The sequence below is a fragment of the Rhea pennata genome, chromosome 7 (genome assembly GCF_028389875.1).
Source record: "Rhea pennata isolate bPtePen1 chromosome 7, bPtePen1.pri, whole genome shotgun sequence".
In the NCBI taxonomy this organism is placed as follows: Eukaryota; Metazoa; Chordata; class Aves; order Rheiformes; family Rheidae; genus Rhea; species Rhea pennata.
In genome coordinates this window covers 3,493,955-3,520,644 of record NC_084669.1, presented here as the reverse complement: position 1 = coordinate 3,520,644, position 26,690 = coordinate 3,493,955, and the positions used below count along the sequence as shown (strand labels likewise).

General features: G+C 36.1%; 1 protein-coding gene across 3 annotated transcripts in view; it reads right to left on the bottom strand.

The window, feature by feature from the left end:
• Positions 1 to 5,399: 5,399 nt before the first annotated feature.
• The window catches only part of UROS (uroporphyrinogen III synthase), a 23,685-nt gene continuing 2,394 nt past the window's right edge, over positions 5,400 to 26,690 (bottom strand). The window contains exons 2-11 of one of the 3 annotated variants that reach the window (XR_009958895.1): positions 22,662 to 22,751; positions 21,823 to 21,906; positions 19,772 to 19,868; positions 17,803 to 17,877; positions 17,054 to 17,128; positions 11,983 to 12,066; positions 11,394 to 11,479; positions 9,182 to 9,280; positions 6,672 to 7,358; positions 5,400 to 6,139 (exon numbers count right to left, since the gene is read on the bottom strand). Coding sequence is in view for 2 of the 3 variants with exons in the window: in XM_062579589.1 (XP_062435573.1) it covers positions 7,221 to 7,358; positions 9,182 to 9,280; positions 11,394 to 11,479; positions 11,983 to 12,066; positions 17,054 to 17,128; positions 17,803 to 17,877; positions 19,772 to 19,868; positions 21,823 to 21,906; positions 22,662 to 22,724 (801 nt within the window). In the remaining variant the exon portion in view is untranslated. Of the gene's footprint in view, positions 6,140 to 6,544; positions 7,359 to 9,181; positions 9,281 to 11,393; positions 11,480 to 11,982; positions 12,067 to 15,631; positions 15,800 to 17,053; positions 17,129 to 17,802; positions 17,878 to 19,771; positions 19,869 to 21,822; positions 21,907 to 22,661; positions 22,752 to 26,690 lie in introns of those variants that run through there. The other 2 variants (XM_062579589.1, XM_062579591.1) reach the window with 2 other exon arrangements.

The window sequence follows — 26,690 nt, the reverse complement described above, 5'->3', positions numbered from 1 at the left end:
CTCATGAATTGGTCTGTTTTTATTGGTTGCTGTCATCAGAGAAGCAAACTGCTCAAGAGAATTAAAACCTTTTAAGTGGTAGTGAGAGCCTCCTTCCTTGCTGTAGTGCATGAAAAAAATGTAAAATCAGGTTTAACAAATTAGTTTAGTCTTATCTCGGCATGTGAGGACCCTGCTTTTTGGAAATACATATGTTTAAAGATCATATTTTCACAAAATGTAATATCTGATGTCTTAGTATTGTTCTGAAAATAACTATGATTCATTATTGTGCAATACTCTTATAAAATACAGTGTATTTTGGTGACTAGATAACCTATTACTAATACTCCTGAATCCAAACAAGACTGGAAGCTCAGTTTTATAGCTTACCACTTCATTTAAATGTTAAACAGTACAGTGAAGTATACTGTACTGCTACGGTACAGTTGAAGGTAGTCGTGAGTACTAGCCTATGCCTCGCATAGCTGTTGTTTGCATTCGTATCTTCTTCAGATACAGTTATTTAAAATCTGGTTCTGCTGTAGTTCTGCTCTGGAAGGCCCTGAATTGAATGGTGCATTTACTTTGTTTTGCAAATTCACTGTAAAACCCATGGAATGCACATAGTTCTACTTCCTTTTTTTTTAAAAAAAAAGAAAAATCATTCTTCTTACCCAAACTGTCTGGTACAGATCATACATGGCATTAGGTGCAGTTGCATCTGCTGCTTTCACACTATCAGTTTCTGCCTTGCAACTCGGTTTTGGAGGGGCTCTTTGAATCCTACCAAGAAGGTAAGAAACTAATGTTCAGGTAAAAGTATAAAATATATATATAATATATATGTTATAAATGCAACTATGTTATAAATAAGTTGGATGTGTTTATTACAAACCCTGTGCAGATTAAGACTGACTATTAAATCTTGCAGGACTTGGTGTCTTCTGAAGTAAGATATAATGGGTTATGGATGTCCTTTTTTTTTTTTTTTTGACGTGCTTTTTAATTACACAAACTAACGTTTTAAGTACTCTTGTGATGCAGCAACACAAACTGCCTGCACTTTTCATACTTGAGAAAGCATTAGCTCCTCTACGTGAACAGAGTTGGAACACTAGTATGGTTCTACATTTGTGGCTTTTGGGAAAGCTGTTGCCTTCTTTCCTCCTAGTTTAGATTCGATTTTTAGTCCTTTTCATATGATTTGGTTTTCACTGCAAGTATCTTAGAACAGACAAATCCACCTCTGTACATAATAGTTCTGTCTGTGTATAATTTAAAAAATTAAAGCAACAGAAGAGGTATATGCCTCACTTTTCATTTCCTTCAACTGTAGCTCATAGTGCCTATTCTGAGGTTATTTTCAGGCACTGACACTCAAATATACAACTGACTGAAGTCCAGAGTGTTTTTTCCTCGTTTTTCTCCTTGAGTTTAGAGGCTGTGTGTGTGTACACACACACACACACACACACACACACACACACACACATATTTATAAATCCCATGTAAATCAGACCTTTTTAACTAAAAAGAGGCTGAGGGAGAAAACTTTCTTGCTTTAGTTTCTGACTTGAATTGCCAACTTGGGTTTAAAAGCAAATTGTTCCAAAGTATGTTCTGCTGAGTGTCTAAGCATGTGGGAGGTGGTAAAATGCTTAGTCTGATTTCCCTCTTACTAAAGAACATTTTAAGTATTTGACGGTGCGTTTTCAAGATTGATGCTTTGACACTCAAGATGTCTAGTTCTTTCCCTAAACTAGTAGATAAACTACAGTTTGCTTCAGGGCCTCAAATGATGAATCAGCCCTCCTGTGTCTCATGTCAAATACCTGACTTAATTCCAGAAGAGTAGCTTTTTTACATATTGCTGTGTTAGTTAAAAATACTTTTTTTTTTTTTTTTCTTCTTGAAAAGTGTGTGTATATCCTCCCCAGGCAGCTAAAGCAAGAGGAAAATGTACTTTCTTTTCCCTCTCCCCCCAATTTCTTATGTGGTCTAGTTCCCTTTTTACCCTGTCAAGAAACAACTAGTTCCTGCTTTGTTAAATACAGTGAGAACGTGGGCTAAAACCAGGAGCTAACGATGCCGGTCGCTCGGGCGGAGGCTGACAAGGCTCCTTCGCTGGTGAGCGATGGCTGGAGTAGGCGCCCTCCCCTACCTGCGTGTGGCTGGCGCTTCAGCCGCCCTTGTGACACCCGGGGAGCCTAAGCTGGTTTAGCAATTACACCGGGAACGCCCTGCTGCGTTACTTAGTGATGTGTTACTGGAGAGCAACTGGATTTTCAGGAAGCTTTTGAAAAATTGAACACCAAAAAAGCGCTTATACTAAGCAGTTTTGGCGTCATCAAGGCAAAGGCGGTGTTGAGTATCTCAGCCTCACCTATGGCACTGCTGTCGTTAAATCGCCATTATATAATATATATAATGATATATAAAAATCACCAGTAAATCAACATTATGAACAGCATCTTTCTATAAATACTTGCTTAAGTATTTAAGCTACTTATTTTAAGGAGGCAATTCTTCAACTGCCCTGCCAAGAGCTATGGAAGGAGGCTTTTTGTACTGGGCATGTTCTTCTAACACTGAAACGCAGTTTGTGGGAATCCCCGGTCTGACAATACAAATGTGCTTTTTGCAAGTGCCTCTAGATCTGACTTTCGAGCAAACCTGGTGTTTTTGGTGCGACACAAAGGACAAATACACCTGAAAAAAGTAAATGCGTCTTGTGAATGGATGAAAGATGACAGACTTGCTATCTGTCTGTTCTATGTGATTTCTAATTTGGAATGACTGATTTGAAGAGAGGGGAAGAAATGGGGGGAGGCAGACCTCTGGGCCTTCGGGTTTCTGTGACTTCTCCCCCCTTCGCTGGGGGGCTGAACACATGCAATACCACTTACGCTGTCCTAGCTGTTGGTGAGGTCAGAGACGCAGAAAATCGCACAGTAGGTTTCTGAAGTAAGATGCCTAGAAGCAATAGGCTTGAAATTGGTGTCATCAGGAAATCCAGCAATGGTGAGAGGTAGAAAAAATACGTTTGCGATAAAATTTTGTCTTTAGAGCAAAGGAGTTAGGAGTTGCTAAGCAAGACTACTGTTACTGATCTCCAGTCTGTCTAATCACTAGCACATCTAAGTGGGCAGATGAGACGAGTCCTTCAAGTCTGCTTGGCCATTAACAGTGGTACGTAATGGAGTCTAAGAAACTCCCGAGGTTATAACCGAGATGGCTGAGAGCGGGAGCTAGAGGGTGGAAATCGGAGTGATGCGTTTGGCTGCCCCTGACGGGCATTGATCTCAGTGAATCATTACCCCCAGCACGAGTAATGCTGCCCTGCTCTGACAAATGTTTTGAGCGTAACTTGTTGGACTTTAAACTACAGCTGAATCTGCTGAAAGGGGAGGTTTTTAGGGTAAGCAGCCACTTTTGTACGCACCAAGGCGCTCTGCAGACAAATCAGCTTGTTTCCCGTTTTATAACGCGGGCAGCTCAGTCTAGGCAGCTCAGTCTCGGGCCCGCCAGACCTCCTCCTTTTGGAGATGGCTGGAGGTGACGTCCAAGCCAACCTCTGCGGGCTCTGACCGCCTTCTGCGGGGCAGCGGCTGCGAGGCGGGGGCAGCCCGCAGGCAGCGCAGCCCGGCCGTGCACTGGGCCCCATCTCGCGATGGTCTGCGCTGCGGCTTCCGCTTACAGGCAGCGAATAGGGACCTGACTCGAGTCTCCTGGTCCAACTCTGTCACTGCTACAGTCTTGATGGTAGAGGGGAAGTTTTAGCTTGAAAACCCATTTATGATGCCTGATTTAGCAGGCTATCTTAAGGTGACAGGTCATAGCATACATGCTGCAGTTTGTACCTCAATAGGGAAAGTCTAAAAGATCTATGCCAAAGAAAAGTGTAAGCCTAGAACATAATCTGTGGTCTTCCTGGGACTGAAACAGGTGCTTACATGGGCTTTTTAGAGGAAATTTTTGTCTGCCAAGGTGCATTTTACTGGTATTGTGTTGCACAGATCCATGCTGACAGCAGTGCTCTAACTAGAGAAAAACTGATGTACAAGCAGTAATTTAGGAAGAGAGGAACGGAAAGGGGATGGGGAGCAGGGAGATTTTTATGTAATTTGAAAAAAAAAATGCTAAAATGAGAACTGTAAAAAATGAGTCAAAAGAAAATGCCATTTACACCTTCCCCCAGCCTGCTGTTTTTAGGAGTTACTATTATAGAAAAGAATATGTGCTTCTGTAGATTGTTAATATTTGGCACACAGCTATCAGCTAATTTAAGAGAAGAGCCTCAGTGTAAGCCTTGAGATCCAAGAACTCTCACTGTAATAAGTCTGTTAGGGTAAAATTTTTTTTTCTTTTTGAGGGGAAGTTGTATAACATTTTTTTTTTTTTTTTTTTACAACTAATTGGGAGTAATGTTTTATAGCGTTTCACTGAGTCATGCAGACTAGATCAGGTCTGTCATCTGCCAAATGGCTTACTAATAAAGTCTTAAGCCTTGTGTGACTTAGGAATGCTACAGCAGTCGGGTAAGAAGCATCCTCTACAGCAGAACATTGCCTGCTACGTAATTACGCAGCTATCAAACTCCAGCAGGTGGGAGATGGTTTATTCCTTATGTCCTTACGTTGGCATTTGTGTCTGCAGGGAACGGGCTTGTGCAAAGCATTCCAATGGCAGGTCATTGCTGTTATAAAAGGGAAAAAAAAAAAACGTAGGAAATATAGCATAGGTCTTCTAAGAGGAAAAAGAATTCCTCAGCCCCAACTAGGGGAGAACTCAGTGGCACCTTAGGTCCTGGAACTGGTTGTGCTTCACTTGTGGAAGGGTTGTAAGCTTCCTGTCTGGACCTGGTTAAGAAGCCACACGATCTAATGCAGTTCTGCTTGCTTTTCTCTTTTTACTGAAATACATTATTACAGGCAGATATATACACAGAGAGATACCTATATAGATCTCTCTCCCTCTCTATCTATAGCATCAAGCTATATAGCTGGTATGATCTGCTAGTTGACAAACAGTGAATGTGCCTGAATTACCGGTTCGGACGTAATGTCAGCTGAGTCGCAACAACTGTTTGTATGGCTTCCATATTCCATAGCAAACGCCAGGGTTACCTGACTTAGGTCTAACCTCTTTTAATGTAGGTCAAGTCCTCCGAGTTACCTTGTACTTGCCAATGGTCAAGAATATGCACACTATCTTCTGTCCTGGTAAGATGTAAGATATAATGCAACTCGATCTGTTGCCAGAGCCCTTGGTCTCATTTTTGTATTGTTTTATGAAATGCATCAAGTATCTGTCATTCAGAAACAATAACAACTGGTAAGTTGCTGCTGGAAAGAAGTATAGAACTGAGCCTAAACTAATGACTGAAACAATTAGATGCAACATACACTAGCAAAACATTTGCCATCTATCTTAAAACACGTCCCTGATAAGAATGAACTTTATTGGTAAAAGGATGTTCTGGTGGTATAATGGTTTCCACTTGTTCCTCTTGATACATTCTTTTTCTTTGTTTGTTTGAATACTTAACTAGTGCAAGGGAGCACAAGTAAATACGAACGGCTTCTGTTTCCAGTTCTTGCTCTTGTCGCCCCTTGACCCTCTCTCCCTTTCTTCTCCTGCCCCCAGGCACTAGCTTTCACAAATCTTCTCCAAGCTGTCATGTATTTCAGACTCTAGAGATATGAGTGGTACTTCAGGGGACTTGAAGACATTTCCAAATCTCAATCTGCTGTAGATTCTTTTTCGAATAAAGAGATGAACAACATTGCATGTTCTTTGTTAGAATGACACTACCCAATTCAATCTGAATGTTAAACTGCTTGACTTGCTGCATGTGCAGTTGTCTTAAAAACAAAGTGACAGAGGTCAGCAATTGCTTCCTAATCATTCTCTTCCTTCTCTCCCTGGGGACATGTCTTCAGAGTCCTGCAGCTACATCCGGTTGCCATAGTAATTCTAGTGTCTTAGAGGACTGACTTTTCTTTTTCAACTGATTAAAAAATCCATTATTTTTTAGAGCAACTTTAGGACTGCTCCTTGTGAGGCATTTCAGCACAGCAGGGAGGGGGAGGGAGCAGATCTGCCAGCCCTTAGTATACTTCTGAAATTCTATTTCAGCTCAAGGAGTTGAACCACTCTATAAAGCAAAATGGTAGTGTTATTGTGCTGTCTGGGTGACAAATCCACAAACATAATTTCAGATGACTGCAGTTTACATTAACTTGTTTCAGAGAAACTCTTGTTCTAGGTACGGAACTTCTCAACTAATTAGAAATTCAGGCCATATATTTGGAATTAAGCTAATAGAAACTTAGAGCAAATGAGGATTTCTCTGTTATTCTAGGAACCTCAGCACTATACTAACAACATGAATGATTTTCCTGAGGATTATAATTGAGAATATTACAATTTAAATCTTCTATGAACTACTTAGCATTAGCTGAAGGTAGCATTAGTGCTAAATTGGATTACTTTTTCTTCTTTCACACATAAACAATTAAACAATAAAGTACATTTAAAACAGACAACTCTAACACCACTATTAACAATGATGACAGCCAGTTTATTTCTGTGTTAATAATAATCCTCCTTTCTTACTGGAAGAGAAACAAAAACCTAAATTTTTTTAGGACTCTGCACTCTAAGGATATTCAGTGGCAGTAACTGACCTGTAAGTCAAGTGCTGCAAGAATTATCCTATTCCACTGCGAATCTATGATCATCATTATAATATAAATATCTGAAAAACATAACAGAACAATTAAGCTTTGCAACCACAAATATTTCCTTCCAAGTGTGGTATTCTTTTACATAAACCAGAAGACCTGCATGCAAAAAGGACTACTGAAAGATTAAAAAAAAAAATCTCACTTTATGTACTAGGTACCTGAGGTGATATATTGGACTTAATTTCATCATACTACCCTGATGCACATCAGCCTTTCACAACTAGTTTTCACAGAAATACCCACGTAAAGTATTTACACTCGCAGGCATTAGCAAAAGGGGAAAAGCTAGTTGCTTTAAGATACGCTGTACCAAAAAGACATGCTGCTCCTCTTAAGCATTTAACTGCAAGCTGCTTACACCAAGCCCTCACAAGAACTGTGCTGCGTATTTGTGGAACATACTTTCCAGCAGGACAGCATATCTGCAAATGAAAAAAGCTTTTACAGCATTATATTCAGTCTCAAATACATGCTGTGCTCCTATTTGGATTAACAGCAGTTCTGTTGGTGAAGTGCTCTTTGTATCCCAGCAGCGAGGTCTTGGGGAGTTGGATTCTCTGCAATACAGCTAACTGTGACTCCTGCTGCTTCCATTGCTTCAGCAGTTGTTGGACCTATAGCAGCAAACTGAAAGGACAGTGTTTATAGTTATGATCAGTGCAGTAGGTATGGCATCAGCTTTTACTAGCTACTTAGGTATTCATCCTTCATTCTTTAATGACATTGTATTGACTTGCATGTCTGAGCTTATTAAACCACATTAACTTTCTGAAGTTAATACTGAAATTTTTCAGTATTAAAACAGCTTATTAATTTAGCTATGTAGCAATTACTTAGGAAGATTATTACTTATCTCACCTGTTCAAGCATTTAAAACTCTCATTTCCACAAAAACAGGAAGAGGAATTTTAACATGCCTCAGGTGGGTAACTGACCAATCAAGCAAGAAGCATTCTCAACTATAGCTTGTACACAGAAGAATCTGAGCAAGATAGTTGGGAAAAAATTGTCAGCTGAAACCAACTGCTAAAAAAAAAAAAAAAAAATCCAGAGTACAAGCTTCTGATTCTTTTAACCAGCATAAAATATACAGATTTTTCTCCCTCTGCTCTATACAAATAAGTGTGATAGCATATGTGCAGACCTACTTCCTTGAAAACAAGAAGAATATGAATGTTTATATTTCAATTTTCAATGTATTGCTTCATTAGTCTAAGCTAAAGCATCTTAGCAATAAGCTGCTCGATGCACAAGAATTCTACTGAGACGATTATATTACATTGAACAGTGGCGTGTCTGATTCACTTCAAGAAATGCATTTGTAATATGAGTCTCTGACCTCATTTTTGAATGTTTTTTATGTACTTATAATATCTGTATTTGTATTGTGAAGAAGGACACAACAGAGCATTGTTTCATTCACTCTGAACGCAAAGTAAGAGAGTTTTCAAACATCTTCCAAGTTTTGTGTCCTGCAGCCTTCACCTAGGTTCCAGTAAACTGCTCTTCCTATATGGGTAAGTTTCACTCTTACAGACATCTCTATATACCTGACATGGTTTGCTAGACATTCTGCTTACTGGCCTAGAACATCCAAACTGCATACTGTCTAATTTTTCTGGTCTAAGATAAAGGGTACAGCATGCCAGGATTAGGCAAATTTAAAATAAGCACAGATTTGTCAAGATGGCTAAGTAAGATCTTCCCCCCTCCCCCCCCCCGGTTATTAAAACAAACAAACAAAAAAATCTTTTTTGAAAGAGATGATTAAAATAGCACCCTTCCTACCAGCCAGAATTCTGTGCCCCCTATTTAAGGAAAAATTCTATTCTGATCTGATCCTTTAAATCATGGCAGAAGTGTTCTCGTTCTGCAAGTTCCCTTAATAGTATACCCATGATAGAAAACACATAAGACCAACAAGATCTGTTGTCTTTTAAAAGTATTGATCTTCCGTAATTTATACTTGAAAAGCTAAGTAGTGTGTAGGTTAGTTGTTTTAGTTTATAAATGGATCTTAATTTACATGAAAGATACCTAATGCTTAAAGAATACCACTGTATTCATAAACATCTATGTAAAGCCCTATAACAGAAGTAATTTTTACTTAAGTATGTAAAAATGTAGAACTTGGTCAATAAACTCATCATCGTGATTGCCTTTAAATATTGATTTCATCGGGGGATGAAAACTACCGAAGCAGACAGTAAATAAGCAAAAAAAAAAATAAAGAATAAAAGAAGCTTTTTATTAGTTGCTATTTCTCAAACCAAGATTTCAGAATTTTGCAGCAGTCAGAACATAAGATAACCTGAGTTTTCAAAGAAATAAACACAAAAAGCCTGGAATTTCCTACATAAAATGAAGGTTTGTAAGGGGTATAATGGTCTTCTTAGCCATCTGTCACCTAAAGTGAACTATAAATTCACCGTTTTTTGAAAGAAAGGTACCTTCATGTGGCTGATAGAATCCCCAGAAAGCTTCTGAATGTGCTGGAGGCAAAACTTGACACCAGACGGACTGAAAAACACGATGCTTGCTGGAATTCCCTGTGTGAAAGTAATCACAGGTTGGACTAGGTTTCTCTCAATTCTAGCAACATATCAGTATACTTTCACATAAATCTCTTCAACTGTCTCTCTATGGAAATGCAGTGCTTTTGACTGATAAGAAACAGTCGTTAAGCCAACAAAAAGGATTTCCTGTGGTGCAGGTTGTCTGCCAAACACCCATTCTACCATGGAATGCTGAAATTCAAGTGTGCCTTTAAACAAGTATTTTGTTGCTCAAGCACATTTTGGTGATAAATGTATTGAAAGTGTTTTGGAGATGTCCTCACCTTTCTGCTTAGCAAGAAACCTGTACGAGTTATTTTCCTAAATCCATTCCCATCTATCTCAGTTCTGGGGACACTTCCTGTGTTTCCCACCTTATGTGGTTTACCCTAAGTTCTGCCCACGCTCAGATGCGCTGGCAAAGATAAGCTGCTGCCTTACACCTGCAGCCCACTGCGATGGCTTTCTCAGAATAAGCCTGCTTGAAGAAGCAGACAGAAACAGTCTGTAGCCAGAAAGGAAATCCTGAAAAAATCCATCCAGCGTGAAGGTCCAGGCTTCTACTGTAGACTCGAAGCACAGGCCTTGTTTTCATGGCTGTCTGTCTGAAGGAACAGGAGAGTGCGACCAGGAAGATACTCAAGCTCTGCTCCAACTACATCTACTGTTATATTACTGTGCGTTACTTGGAAGCTAGCCTTAGCTCATGGAGATCAGAATGCCAGTTTAATGCATTTTCTCACAGAGTGCTAAACACTATCATTTTACACTTATGCATAGTCTTTAAATATCAGGTCTCCATGCACCAAATATTTAGCCACAATACCATCAGTTAAGAGTAACTGAAAAGCTCAAGAGAAACGTATCTTTAGTGTTATGCCGAAGCTAACAGACATAACTAAATGCAGCAAATAATGAGTTCCATAAATTCTGCAGTGATTAGAACTGTAATACTCATCTAGAAACACCATGATACAACATATAAGTTAGACTGGCCAGGCCATAGCCTCTCAGGACCTCTTGAAAAAACAGAATTTTGAAATCAGAATGTAGTTTAACAAGAAGTTAATTTAAAGATTTCAAAAAGAGAAGCAATATGCTTCGGCATGTCAAGTGTCTGTAAGAAGCAGAGGTTGTATTTTGAATAAATCCTAGATATAATGTAGGCTCCTACAAATAGAAAATTCAGTAAGCTTTAATAAATGAAAACAATTATCAGTAGCTCCAAATCTTTTACTGTGCACTTCATCCTAGCTTAATGACATTTAATAGATGGTTTTAAAGAAAGAAAAACATGAATAACAATTCCAGCAAATACAACTCATTTGCTAAGAACATGTCACTAGGAATTTTAATACTTAAAATGAGATTATTACTATATTCATAAACAGGATAATCAGAGAGGGCACACTGAAGCTATGTAGGGCTGATTACCGAATTTTGATTCATAAGATATGGCAAACATGTTCAGTGACAATACAGTGACATCAGTAAATTTTAATAATTAAGCTGTTCAATGAGTATTCTCATTAAATGTATTTTCTAATATGGTATGACCTAAAAAGCAGTCTTTTCAAGACTTCAGTTTTGTCCAGCTCAAAGGAATAAATGGAATATGTAATTATTTATGCAGTTATTTACCAATCACTCTGAAACACATATGTATTCTGGAAGTTAGATAAAATATGAAAGGTTTTGTCTTCTTTAAACAGAGACATTGTGTATTTTAAACTGTAACAAATAACTGAGGGACTCATTCCCTATGTCTGAAGGTTTTGCTAAATGATTTTCTTGGTAGTCATCATGAAAACCATAGAATCAGTAAGGTTGGAAGGGACCTCTGGAGATCATCTAGTCCAACTCCCCCGCTCAGCAGGGAAACAAGAGGCCCATACAAGAATTGAACCCATGGCCTTGGCATTATCAGCACCGTGCCCAAACCAGCTGAGCTAAACCTCCATCCCAATGAAAAGAAAACAAACAGCCTATGCAGGAAACTGTTGTATGACCACAATCATATCATACAGACAGCTGAAAAAAAGGAGTGTATTTTACTAGGTTTTACCATGTACCTCAAAAATCCTCACACTATATCAGTGTCCAATACCTGTTGTGAGAAATAACTGCTCAGTGATTCTTGGAGATCAGCGTGTTGGGTAGTCTGATAAACAGTAAGACTTTCCAGAGGTATACCTGGAATCAGAACACACATTTATGACTAAACAGAGTTTCAATAATTTCTATTATTTCAACAAAGCACTCTTGAACATAATAATGGCACTTAAATGTGCTATTTCAGGCTAAAAAGATTGAAAAGACACAGAAACATTTCTGTGAAGGATTCCTAGCTATTTCTAGAGCTACAAGATACAGTAAAGCATCTGCAGTCAAAGAACCTCAAAGCATGTTCTCAAAACTGATAAGCCTTGCAACATACCTATGAATAAGTTATTTTCTATATCATAGATGAGAATGAAGGTGAAGAACAAAGGCAAATAACCTTCCTAAAGTCATATTATAGCTCAGTACCAGAAACGTAGACAATGTTCTATTCCACCAGTTTTTATTCCTATCCTCTCACTTCCAGCCACTACAATAGCAAATATAATTTTAACCTATTTGTATTTAGTTCACAATCTTTAGATACAACTTCTCTCACAACAGAAAATTAAAATGAGGCTCTAAGGGAGTTCAACCTTTTTCTTTAAGTACTGTAGGAAGTACTTCTCTTTTGAGGGCTCCACAAGGAAAAAGAAGAGATGATGAATTAGGTTTCTCTCCTGTAAATACACAAACAAAAACTTGTAATTAGTTTATGTTTCTAATAAAGACTACACAAGATTTTAAAGGTATCAAAAGCTGAACATTGCCACAAATGCCGCATGCTTCATCACAGACCGAGCCGTAACACAACTGCAAACATTTGCAGTGCAACTGCATCTGCTAATCAAAGGATAGAGGCTACTTAGCATGTAAATTAAAAAATATTCTGTAACGATAATATGAATACCCTGGCTAAAAAGATCTCACAGAAAATAAAATACATTCCCATTCCCCTTGCCATTTTACAACGGGAAAACAAGTACCAGGCAAGTAATCTCCCCCTTTTCAGAAATGCAGTCTTCCTCAACTTCTGTATGCAAACCTGAGTCTCTCTCAGTACATCCCCAGCCCTGTGAGCTGCACACAGCTCCCCGACAGCTCTCCCTGTATAACAGAACGTTCAGCCAGACAAAGAGGACAGAAATACTCCACTGAAGAGTTTCAGATCCGCTGGACATCTACTTTTTCCACAGGGGAAAAAGAAAATATTCTACTTTCATTACTAGAATGGAAGTAGACACTCCTGCTTGCTCTTATCCTTTAAAATGGTAGGCCTCTGACCTAAGTCATCCTTCCACTGCAAACAGCTGAAAGCCTCTTGGTGGTTCTGGAGACAGCCCTTTCTGACACTTGATTGCTTATAACTTAAGGGACGCAACTTCTCTAAGTTTTGTATGCTTCTAATACATTATCAGAGGAGTGAACGTTCCTCTGGAGAAATCACACGGTCTCTGGTGGGATCACATTCTCACAAGAGAAAAATGGTTGAGTGGAGACACTCAACTCTTGAATGCAGTTCAATTAATTCTTTTGATATTTTATGATTTTTGAATATCAAAGAGATTATCTCAATTTTTTTCTTTCAAAACTGATCTGAAGGATATACATGCTATTTAGTATCTCTTTAGTCGTACTAATTGCTATCACTTCTTATGGAAAACATAATAATGGTTGGCAGGATTTTAGTTAACTTAAAAAAAAGAAAGATGGGACAGTCTTCTCTACAGTATTGCAAACTAAGCTATTATACAACACATAATACAATATACATAATATAATAATACAAAAATATAATAAACACTATTATCTGATAACTCTTTTTATACAACTTTTTGCAGTTATTATCACTAGTGAAATTAGATGCCCACATAGCATTGGTCAAGTGTATTGTTGAATGCTTATTAAAGTCGAATGTTTTAACTGTTTTGTGTGAAGGCAGTCCTGATGACAAATAAATGAAACTGAACAAATAGTTTTCTTTAATGAAAGCGGAAATTCTCATTATCAGTAATCCTTTATCCTTAAATATGGCTAGAAACTGTGGATGATAGGAATAAAACAGCAGATATTTTATTGCATACAGTTTGCCTTTTCTGTAAATAACAGAAATAAAGAGAAAGTTCCAAAATTAAATACTGCACAGCTACACTCAACTTTGCATTCATCTTTCAAAAGAAATGGAAGTTCCTCAACATCTATTACTTTATTGCTAATTCAGGTATGTTAATTCACATATTGAATTGAAGACTACCAGAAAAAATAAATGCCTCTTTTAAAGTAGATTCTTGGTTTATAACAGTAGGCATCAGAGATGCCTCTGAGAAAAATTGAATAGTATAGTAGAAATCAAACAGAAAGATCTTATTAAGCGTCAACATGGATATATCTGAACATCCAAACAGTACACTAAAGTTTTATTAGGAACCACAGATAATGTTTCTAATAAACTATAGGAAGGAAGAAACAACTTGGGACAGAATGCAAGATATTTTAAAATAAGAAGATAAAGGCAAAACATTTCATCATTAATCCTCCTGCAACTCATGGCAGTTAATGGAAATGTCAATGTGATATCTGAAAAGAAACACTAATCCTTTTTGACTTGTGTTTACAAAGCACAGAAGAACAGGCTGATCACTCTGAACAACGCAACACGCACTGGCCCTAATCGTATCCCCTACTTCTGTAAGCAACATAAGTATTACATTCTAATAAAAGTAAAAAAATACTTGCCTCGAAAAGAAACTATCTATTTAGTTCAGGAGCCAATTCCTGTTTCCAATTACTTAATTTGAAGTCAGTGCCAAAGATAAAGGAAGTGAAAAAAAGAAATATCATTGCTTCAGATTTTATTTTTATTCTGACAACAAATTCTAATGATATAAAAATTCTGCTCTACTTAGAGCTAGGCTTTTCATTTACTTCTTATCATTTTATGAACAAACACAAATAAACATACAGAAGGGGGAACACGACTTTAATCTCTATTTCAGAGATTATTATAAACAATCTGATGAATTAACTATAAATATGCATAATCCAATAAATCATTGAGTTTGCTTATATTTGTATCAACAACAAGCAGTCTCCAGTGACTGCAGTTCCCTGGTTGGTTATTAAGCTGGAGAATGTTCAAAGGCAGTCATTTCTGCAGGGCTAATGGAAGTCTTACAGCTGTGGGTTTCTTTAAGCAGCCTGCGGGTGTTCTAGTGCGAAGCTGCCCTCTGCTCAGCACACTCCGTGTAAAATGCTGTAAAGCGCTATCTCCCTCCTTCCCACTGGTGGCTACCGGCAGCTGCGGCTGGCTCCGGACTGAACTCCTCTGCTGTCATGAAAACGTGCTGTTCCCTCTCTAGCTCCCACCTCTGCAGGAGTGTGCACTCCGAGCTGGGAAATAGCTATGGACTAAACAAGGTCAGAAGAACAAACCAGAGTATGGGCATCCCGGGGGAGGAGAAAGGCAGAGCCGGACTGAGAAAGCAACCAGGAAGAGGTTATGATGCGGCAATTGTGCAAGTCGCAGACTCACCAACAAGGCACTGGAAAGTTTAAAAATACACTCTATTTTAAATTCAATCTGATGTCTAGTTTCACTCAGTCCTCTCCACGCCTTATTAAACTTGTGAACTTACATAACAGTGACACTGTTTTTTCCAGAGGTATTGCTGTATCTACTGCAACAGCACAGGCATCTATCTGTGCCAGACAGACTTCTGTTTCTGAAATGCACCATTTTTAGGGACAATCAATACTAAGGACATTTTCCTTTAGGCTAGGAAATCTGGTAACAGAAAGAGACCTAAAGGTATCCAATTCATTTTTGATCCAGCCTCTTGGTACTACATGCATTTTTATTCCTTAGCTTTTACCTTATTTTTTTTTTCACTTTAACCCAACAGATATGACAGGTATTTTTCTTGTCTTCCTCTCTCCCCCTCCCCTCCCTCCAAAAATATTAATTCATATATTCAAAAATATTAATTCATGACCAAAACCAGATTTCATGGCATTAAAGAAAAGGTAACAGCTAAAGCCTGTCTTTGTTTTGAATTATTTGTTGAAGAGTAGGTATGGGTTATTCTTCACTTACGGCATTTTTGTGTTGAAAAATATTATCATTTCATTTTTAATTTTCAGAATCTACTATTTCTTCTTTTTTGACAGCTACCACTTTCATTATGAAATAGTCCATACAGTTAAAATATTGTATTCGCTAACGGCTTACAGATACTCTGCCTGTTAACAAAAAATACTTACCAACTCCATTCACATTGTTCTTTTGCCTATAAATCTGCTACTGAGAAGACTTTGCTAATGAACACCTCCCTCACATCTAATGTTGTGCTCAATGGCCAAAAGTAATTTGTCAGGGTTCTTGATATCCCTTCTACTTCTGTAGCTCAAAAGCACCTTAGTCAGAAAAGTGAAAAAGTGTAGTCAGCAGCAAGGCTTTTATAGCAGCAGATACAATAATTCATCCAACATCTAGAATAACTAACTCCACTGATTTTCATCAGGTTCTCTGAAAAGGGCTAATCAAAGGTGCACTGTTTGACTACTTGAATAAAATAGATTTTAAAAGTGTTGGTCTTCTCCGTTTAATTAGCGCACGAGTCTATAGATGAACGTTTCTCTTTCTCCTTGTAACTTTGGGGCAGAAAGTCATGAAGCAAAGGATTTATCTCTGGATCAGGTACCCTCTAATTTCACTGTGAGGCTTCACCACACTGTTCCATGCTCTCCCAGAACACTGGGGGTACACCCAAGAGTGTACGAAACTACAGAAGAGAATGTATCACTCAACGGGTTATTGCCAAGATACCAAACCTTAAGGAATGTTTTTCATCTGGTATAGAGAAGTTTGTAGAAACAAATTTCAATGCCCTTTGTGACTAATTCTGTTGACTTATTGTGATAACTGCTCCCCCCTGCAGACACTGATAGGACACATTTTCAAGGTGTATGCATGTCAGTCATCAGTTCCCTGGAACATTACGTACTTCAGAAGCTCTGAGGCCAACCTCATTGCTCTAGCAGTTCCCACCTATGGCATTTTTCACCCAGGTTCTACAACCCCAGCTGTACAAATGCAGTCTATTTTTCACAGCTTGTACTGACCCATCTACTCTAAAATTAACCAGCCCCTCAGCCTAAAAATGTTTCTTATTACCCTTGGAAATTTTGAATTTCTGATAATGGAGCTGTCAGAGTTCCCATTACTTATGTCTATCATACACAATTCAACAAATTACTGTAAAAAAAAAAGAATTAGGAAGTACATTAGCTAGACTTTTTAAATTAATAATTCCACTGACAATGCTTAACTGAATGTGGATATTATGTTGATATTAAGCTCTGAACTTTAAGTACACTTTGCCTACTGGATCATGTAATATTTTTCATTAATTGATGAGTCTAAGATTTCATGTAAATTAGTATTTTTTATATGCATTTCAAATTAATATCGTTTATCATCTTTGAGAGATATTACAAGCACTTCAAAAAGCTGAATTCAGGGATTCTGCATATAAGATGTGTATCATATATGAAGCACGTCTATCTCTGCTTCAGTGCACACAATGAAAAATTTTATTTATGGAGAATTCTGAAAAAAGCCCATAAGGTATATGATTTTAATTTAAGTCAAAGATTTTGGATACTTACTTGAGCAAATAAATTCAGCTAATTTTTCAGCATTTCCAGACTTTTCTCCTTGTGGAGCAAGGCCAATTTCTTCCACTATAACAAACAATAGCAAAGAAAAACGTTATTTGAATTTAATACAAACAATTCAGGTTTACTGTCACAGAAACATGTGAGTTGAAAAAGGAGACCTAACTTCATCCAAGCATAAATATATTTCTTAAAAGAGCAAAAAAAATATAGCACAAAGAAGTAATAACTTGCTATTCAAGATTTGATTTTGGCTCTAGAAAGAAAAATATGAGAAGAGTATAAAGGAAGAATTCTGGTAAGAGCTAAGCTTGTTTCGGAGAGTTTTTAAACTCTCTTTCATATCAAAAGTAAAACACTGAAGGAAGAATGGGCCAGTGCATCAAATTTCTTAAAATCAGACAACCACATTATAATTTTTTCATCCAATTTCATTTCCAAGATAAGTAAATAAACATATATACAAATTAAGAACTTTTTTTTTTTTTGACTAAGTTTTTAAAATAAAATAATTACTATTACGTTACAATAAAATTAATGGAAAAATAACAGCCAGATCTCTAGCTGAAGTAAATATATGCAGTTCTAGTGTGTATAAAATTGTCTATTTTGAAAATTATCCATTTATAAAATTTATCTGTACTACTTTTCTTAGCACCCTTGAATAGCAACTAACACTCCAGAAAACGTACTGAAAAGACAAATCTATCTAAGACTTTTTTTAAAAAAACTCAGCTTACCTAAAGAAGCTGTAGCTTTTCCTACCACATATGCTTTTTTGGCTTTCCATCTTTGTTTAAGAGATTTGGACCAGGCTGTAAAACATTAAATTAAATTTAAGCATGTGGCAACAAAATATGAATGCTAAATGAGTTTTTGAACTTGTTTAAAACGGAAAATACAGGAAAATACTAATAAATAACTTCCCAGTATATATTTTAGCAAATCTAGATGTATAAATTGAGTATTTATTGCATTTTATCACTGTGTAAACAGCAGCAGTCTACAATGTTTCAAAAAGCTTCATTTGAGTAAACAGTTCTTAGCTGCTTTTGTTAAGAAGTATTTTTAATGCATATCTGCCCTGTGCCATGTCATATACAACTTGCAAGGTTCCATTATATTTTGGCATTAATTAATAACTAAAAGAGCAGCAAACTTGTAGAAAAAGACAGCATACAGTAGAAAGTGATATTTAGACATATAAACTGGTGAATTTCTTATTGTGCAATATAACTATCCATGTAGATGTAAGTTAAAAATTGAAGACTTAACCAAAGAACAACTATAACCTTCTGCTGCTACAAATCAAAGAGATAAAAATCTGTATTCATGCACTGGAACATTTCATAAAACAACTCTTATTCTTACACCAGAGAAATTTAGAAACTGATTGTATATACACCAAAGATAATTTATCAGCTCAGGAATAAAATGTACCAGAGATCAAGCTAAAATTAATAGAAAAGTTTTCCTCCTCCAGACATTAAGCAAGTTATAGGTTACACCACTTGGATCTACCTTAACCCCTCTACCTGAAATCCTAATGGGATAGATATAGATACAGTAACTGTTTTATTGTCCTGTCTAAAACCAGTACAACATAGGACATTGAGTTCATTTCTAGTATTCTTAAAAAAAGACACTACAACAAGATCAGAGAAATGGAAAAATACAAGGAAAAATGGAAAAGGTAAGGACGGATTAGCTTTAAAAGGAATCCAAACAGGAACAGGAGGTTCATATTATTGACTAAACCATGCATTTCAGCAGCTCCAAAAAGCTCTAGTTAGGATTAGGAATCAATTCTGTATAAAAACACAGTCTGCCCTCAAAACCATAAAAGATGCTAATACTAAATGCTAAAATAACCTAATAGTCACAGTGTATTTACTGCTTACTCAAGTGTAACAGCAAGCATACAGTGTTACTCACTGCACAATCATCAGTATGACTATAACCTGCCTACGGAGCAGACAAAATAAGGAAAGAAAGTAATTTAAAATATATAAATAACCTTATGAAATCAATGCCAGAGGTTATCACTGAACAAAAATATTTAGGATAACTTAAAAATATTTGATAGATCACTGGTATGGTAATTTCTATTTAGCATTCTACAGTTGTGAAGAATCTGCAGGATTCTTCACAACTAATCTATTATACTTTCTTCACTGTCTTTTAGCCAACTTTTAATTTACTTGAGATATTTCATACTCAAGACATAGAGGTCTCTTTTTCAGTAAGGCTTCATAATAATTATATAGGCATAAAAATGGCACTGGTCAGTTTCTACAATATAATCCCTGACTTTAAGGGGCAAAAATGTTTAGTAAGGAAACTAGGTGTTAAAACTAGGTATTAAGAACAGAAACGGATTCCTGAGTTTCTGTTTAAAACTCTTTTTAGCATCAGCAAAAATAATGACAATTGATTCACGAGGAGAAAAGTTCACACTAATAATCTGAACCGAAAGCTTTTTTCTGTTATTTCTAACAGTATCAGTGGAAAGAAACCAACGCTCAAACCCCTTAAAAGCTCAACTTAGCAGCAGGAAACTTTGCATCCTTACAAAGGCAAAAGAACGATGAGATAAAACCTCCTGTAAAAAGGGATATCTCTCTGAACACCTACAGACGGGAGAGAGAAAAAACCAAACTTCCCAGGAATATGCCCAGGAAAGACCCAGGAATATAAATCTGCACTTACCTTCACTTTTACTGTTCTCTTTTAAACATATCTTGATGGCTTCTAATGCTCTTGGGCTGGTAAAAACTAGGCCTCCATAACATTCTGGATGAGAAAGCTACTCATCAACAATAAATGTAGGAAGAAAATTAAAAAATGAGTACAAAAATAAACTAGATCAATTCTTTAAAATCTTGTTAAGAATAACAACTCTTCAATAAGTATCTAAAACTGAAACAGGCAAATAATTAAATTGATTATTATCAGTAGCCAGAGTATTTGTAAAAGAAATGCATAACAAATACTGAATTCTGAAGACAACTTGCACATATGATATTAATTCTGAAAATCTGTGGAATGGTAAGCACTCGTGACACTGAAATGAGCTGAAGGGTAGGGGAAAAATATGTGAAGTACTTCAAATTCATACAAACAAAATCAACTGTTATTCCAAGCAGTAACTCAGAGGGTACAACCCTCATCTGCTGCCCATGAAAAGAAGAGCGAAAATTAATAACTGGTTCTTAAAGAAGGGGACAATAAAAATAGAAAAGATTTTTTGATGACTTCTAAATGCAGATTGTGTGACATCCAAACATCCAAAAAATTAAGTGCTATTGGATATTCTCAATAAAGGGATCCCCTTAGAAAACCTTTTCAACATTTAAAAATAAAATAAAGAAAGAAAGAGTAGGAAAAGAGCAGCAATTATGTAATTTTATTCCAAATAACTAGGAGATGCCATACAAAATTTTTGTGCAATGCAAGAGTGAATCTCTGCTAAATTCTATAGCTGTCACTACAGTCTTATTTTTTGTTGCAAAAGAAATGATAAAATACCTGTGATTCTCTACAGTTCATAAACCCAACTGTGAATTCTATATAGCCAACTTAACTCTTAAACAAGTATGGACCACATCATTTTTGTAAAAGTCTAATTCTGTATTGCCAAGCTTACAGAACAAGTACACACGATACAGGGCAGATCGTAGTGTTTGTTAATCAACCTACCTATTCTGTAGTAATTCCTAGAGACACTCAGAAAACACACTATGCATGCAAAATGAACATTTGGGAACAGAATGCTTCAGCTTAATACTTCCTTAAGTGACTAAAATCTCTTCTTTGAACCTGCAGAAACCTCACATGTTGGGGGGGGGTAAGATTTAACACCTTTGTTTTCCAAGTTTTAAAAAAATATTTTGATAAAAAAAAATCTTTTGCTTGTGGCCTATGATAGAAAGTAGACTCTCTTTTAATAATATTGAGGGTAAAATAACTGTAAAATCTATCAAAATCTGTTGATCTGAATCTGTTATGAGCCTCCTTTCCACACCTTACTCTTAACATGACTCTGCATGAATCCATCCATTAAGTTACAGCAACGTAATGTGTACAGGAACAGGACGCTTGTTCCATATTATTTTTCATCTTTTCCAAACCTGCTGCTGGGCTGACACTACCCATTCTACAGTAGATTTGTACATTCTAGATGTAACGTTTGATAATACAAAAGTCTAAAGTCAGCACCAGGATTAAGAAGTACAAAATGGCATAATGCTTCTAAACGATAAAAACTGTATTTGAAGGGATTCCCTCCCTGTGAAAGAACTACACTCAAAATACATTTTCTGAATGCATGTATGGGTTTTTCTTTCTTTTCCAACCATACTTTTATTCATTCTTAATCAAGGACTTGCACTTTGGAACCTTGGTGTCACATTTAGACACATCCCATAGTATCCCATAGTAGATCTTTTTTGTTCAAATTTCTGGAGTAACTTAACTGAGATAAAGGTGCTTAAAAAAAACGCAAAGAAGCCAAACAAAATCCCAACAAGGACTCCACATTACTAAGTTTTTTAATTAAAAGGTTTTTATTTGTTTTAGGCTTATGAATATAACAGGACCAAATGTTTGGCAAGCGATCTCACAAAAGATTTGTAAATAAACACAGAAATAGATATTATAAAGGGCAGCAGTATTATTAAATCAAAATACCGCACTGCACCTTGGTAAACGTGGCCTAATTTCTGTTAAAAATGTGACAGCTGAAATAATTTAAATCTTACCTTTTCAAATAAGCTTTCAAGCGATATGAATTCAAATGACAAAACAGGAATCAAAGTTGCTTCAAATCCATATAATCCTAACTCCTATAGAAAAAGTTTATATATTTACTGAATACATTTCAAACAATACTTTTTTTTCTGTTTAAAATAATGGAGTAGGTCTGTACAAATATTTCTCTTTTCTTCTAGAATAAAATTCAATGGCATATTATTTTACTAGTGAAACCAGTTTATTAGTTAAATTAATATTACTGCATAAGGCTGAACAAACAGCAGTGGAACTGAGGTCCTCTGTGTAGCTACTGAATACTTACAGTACATATCAGCACATAATCCTAAGTGACAAATGATCTCCTAATCCTGCAAATGTTCTCGTACATCTTAATGCTTTAAAGTCAATATAAGCACTTCTCCAAGTAAGAAATATTCACATGAATAAAGTCAATAACAGAAAGCACCTCAGCAACATGTAACCAATTTTTCACATTAAATTCCTACTGGATCACTAAAAATTTTTGTAATCATAACTATCTACATGAACATAACCAGCATTAATTAAAATGAAATTCTGTCTCTCTATCAGTACTTTGTTGCGAGTTATAACTCTGAATTCAGTAACAATACCCCATAACTAAAATCATTTCTTCAGTAACAATTTTTAGCATAACTTTTTCTTAGAAGATATAATCATTTCAGACATGCATTCCTACTTTAGATTATATAGGTTTTGCACTTGAAAAGTTAAAATCATTTATCTTCCTGAACTGCATGACACTATTATTTAAAAGCGAAATGACATAAATGTTTACTCTTTTCTTTTTCTTTTTAAGTTTACTCACTTTAATATATGGATCTGGTCCTGAATCTTTGTCTTTGGGATCCTTCAATAACAGAACCCTCATTGTTTACCTAAGAACTGCGGAAGAACCCTGAAATACAATAAATGAATTTATCTAAATTAGATCTAGAGGACTTTCCACTGAACAGTGACTTTAATAGTTCAGCTTCAAAGGCAATTGGGTTACTAACAGATGCACTGCTCTCTATACAATGAGTAAGCAGTTAACGAACATTCTCTGGGAGTGAATATCCACCCTGATAAGACCAACAAGTAACATGCTGGTTTTAGATGATACTGCATAGAAACAACATAAGGTGAAAGTCATTCAGGAGAATACATTTTAAAGGAAAATGTTTTGTAGAAGAAGTAACAACCTCTGGAATGCTCTCACACACAGCATAATAAACCACTATTTATAACCTTTCTGTTCTGTTCTGTTCTGCTCTATTCTATTCTAATCTGTGCTAGTTTTTACCTATGCTCATCATAACAGTATGCAAAGGTTTATGTATTCAGTGACATAATTTGATGCTTTTGGTCTCACCCTTTCAATGGGGGAAAGCATGTGCAAGGCAGTGTTCCAAAATTATTTTTTAAATCCAGACATATGTATATACACATTCATGCATTTAAATATAACATACATAACACTAATATACCTTCTTTTATATATTTATAGTAGGCAAGATAGAAAAAATATATCCTGCCATTAAAAGATAATAAGAAAAATGTAAGAAAATACTCAGTTCATCAAAAGTTGGCTCTGGTACTGAATTTGAAGACATTTTACAACACATAAGCAAATTAGTAAGTATTAAAATAAACAAATAGAATAATATAAACAAGCATAAAGCCATTCTTTAACTGCACATTTATTTTAATTATGTTTCCCTTATACATTACATCCCAGTAAATTCACTTAAAAATAAATAGTTATGAATATTCAAATGTACAGAACATCTTAAAATTGGTTCATCTGGATGAAATGCACTGCAATCCTCAAAACATCATCAAAGACAGAAGGAAGTTCAAATAAAAATGTTTTCTTGGAAAGAATTTTCAGTAACTTTCTTTAGACAGAAAAGGCAGCCTTAAACAGCACTGGACAAAACAGGATCTGTTACAAGTAACAGGAGCTCTGTGTCTTGCATTCTTCTACAGCCAGCACTGTGAAATGCTGGTGATGGAAAGGGTACCCCAAGCAATCCATCTCCAAGGCCTCAAGATCCAACTGTAATACCATTTTCACGTTGTAGATTTTAAATTTCTTTTTTTTTTTTTTAATCTAGAGGTTAAAATGTAGTTTCATAGTTGAGGTGTTTAATTTTTGTGTTTCTTATCATTAGACATTGAAGTGCTGATTTCCACAAGATTTTGAATACTCAAAATTGATACAAATGGGAACTGTTAGGACTTCACAGTTCTGAAAAATCAAGACCTATGAAGTCTATGGGATTGACCAGAAAAGTATATGTAAACGTAGAAACGAGGACTTTGTCTAAGGCCATATTCTCAATAAAACCTCCCTAATTTCACACTATAGAAGCCACCAAAGCAGATCCTATTACTTTCAAGATTTACATTCCCAAATATTTTTGCGTATGAGTATCTGGTTGCCAGTAATTTCAAGAAATCAGGCCTACATGATTTCTCTACTAGAGGAAGACTGAACATTAGAAACATGACTGAATATCATAATCAGCCAGTGCCTACTGTGAAGACTGTGGTTATTACTCTAAACCTGACTGTATTAAGAAATGCATTATATAGCTTAGTTTGATATTTCAGATTTTCATAGAGGAAAAATATACCTAGAAATATTTTTGTGATTAATAGAAACTGACAGCACATATTTTTGTAACTTACAAAAGTAAATCTTCTTCCTGACAAGTAAAAAAAAATGCTGTTGTGATTCCTTAGTCACTTTAACATTGTAACAGTCTTTACTGTAAAAATCCAGTACTCTTGTAAAAACAGTTTGGCTCATACCTTTACATAACCCACCACCCTTTCCTATTTCCAAAACATATTGCTAAGTACACAGTTTATGTAGCAGATGGAACATATATGACAATGGATAAATGACAGGTTTTTACATGAAACTATAATGGTTAGCAACATTATCAAGTCAACAAAACTGTAAGCGTCAGGATAAAAACAAAATCCTTCCAAACTGTACTACACAAGATAATAATTCTTCTTAGCAATAGCAAGTTCCCAAAGTATTCTAATAAACACTCCAAATGACATGACAGAGTTAATTCAAGTAGACTTGGGGAAATGGTAATTCTAATTAATTTCTTTAGGTAGTTAGAACTGAATTAACTTCCCATCTTATGCTTTATTATGGTGTCAAGTAATGAATAATGATAAGAAGAAATGGGTAAACATCCGTGCTTAACAAGGTGACTTACAATTACCAAATTAATTCTTTTGTTTAGATCATGCATGCAAAACATACACTGAAACAAAAAAAACTACAGATGAATAAATATCATGATAAATAAAATACAAGTAAATAAAGCTAAATAAAATATCTCAAAGTACTGCAAAATGCAATTATTTAGATGTCCATTTTATAAGGAATCATACAAGTTGTATTTTGGACTTAGCTATTTGGCTTACTTGTAGAAAGAGTAAGTTTGCACACCCCGGCACTTCTAGAAGCCACCGCCTTATTTTCAATTCTGCCAGAAGGAATCTAGTTTATTGACTTCTGAAAGGCACTGCAACTGTCCAAAACAGAACTTGACCGGGGGAATTGCTAAGCTTGTACACTAATGAATAGCGTTTATTTTGTCCTGCAAGAATCCTTCAAGAGCTTTCGGTATTACTGCTGTTCCAAAAATCAGTTTCCTTTTGAGCAACTGCAAATCTCTCAGACCACTGCGTCCTTTTTCTTTACAAAGTTCAGACAGGTTTACGTAGTAGATTGCGTGACAAGCGTGACCTAACAGAAGCTGGTGGAATAGTCTCTTTTCCAAATGCCTGGCTGTCATATGCTCACCAGACCTCACAGCACTATGGCTGCACCCCGTCCAAAGCACTGTGAATCCAGGCAGAAAGCCATCTGAACAGACGGGCAGGACAGCAGGCAGCCAAGATCCCAAACAGGGACAAACACATACAAACACAACACTCTCAAACCAGAAATACACCAATATACGTTCCTAGTGAAGAAGTTAAACTCAATATGGAGCATTATGAACTGGATTTTTTGCAGGGAAAAACATACACACAAGTTTTTATGAACTGCTGCAATGATGTGGGGGTACCATTGCACTGGGCATGTTAAGAGAAATACAGTATTTTTAATGGTTTACTTGTGTCCATGAGACTTAACTAAGGAATGCCCTGCAAATGGCTAAAATACATTTTGCAAACAGCTGAATTCTTGCTAAATAGACTTAAAGAGTAAAGAACCTTGAAAAACATTGCTGTTGAATCAAAGAGCATTAAGAGAAATTATACACGCAGCATCTTCAGTAATATCTGATGTACCTTCATGTAAGTATTTACAGTACTAAGATCCCTATATATTAGAGGTATGCACAAAATTCCAAACAACTATAAAAAAAGTTTCTATCTGGAACAATCAATGGACTTAGCAGAGTAGCAACACTGATCAAGCTACATATGGAAATGGCAATGTGCATGAATAACCTTAATAAGAAGTTTCTCACTGCAAAGCTTTTATTCATAGGATAATTTGGCCTCTCACTTTTGCCTCCTTGAACAAGCCTATTGTTCACCTGTATTCTAAAATAACAATGCTACAAAGATTGCTCTTTAAATGTTAAGAAAATACCATTTTAAACCCATTTTGCGTGCAAACAGCTACTAAGAGGACAGCAGATTTTCTACCTTGAACACACACACACACACACACACACACACACACAGATGAAAAAATACTTGAAAAAATACTTATGTCACTCTGAGTTTATGGAAACATGCAGTTAGTTCTGAACAACAAACTGCAAGTGACTGGAGTTTCTGAGGCATCACATTGTGACTGAAGGATAAA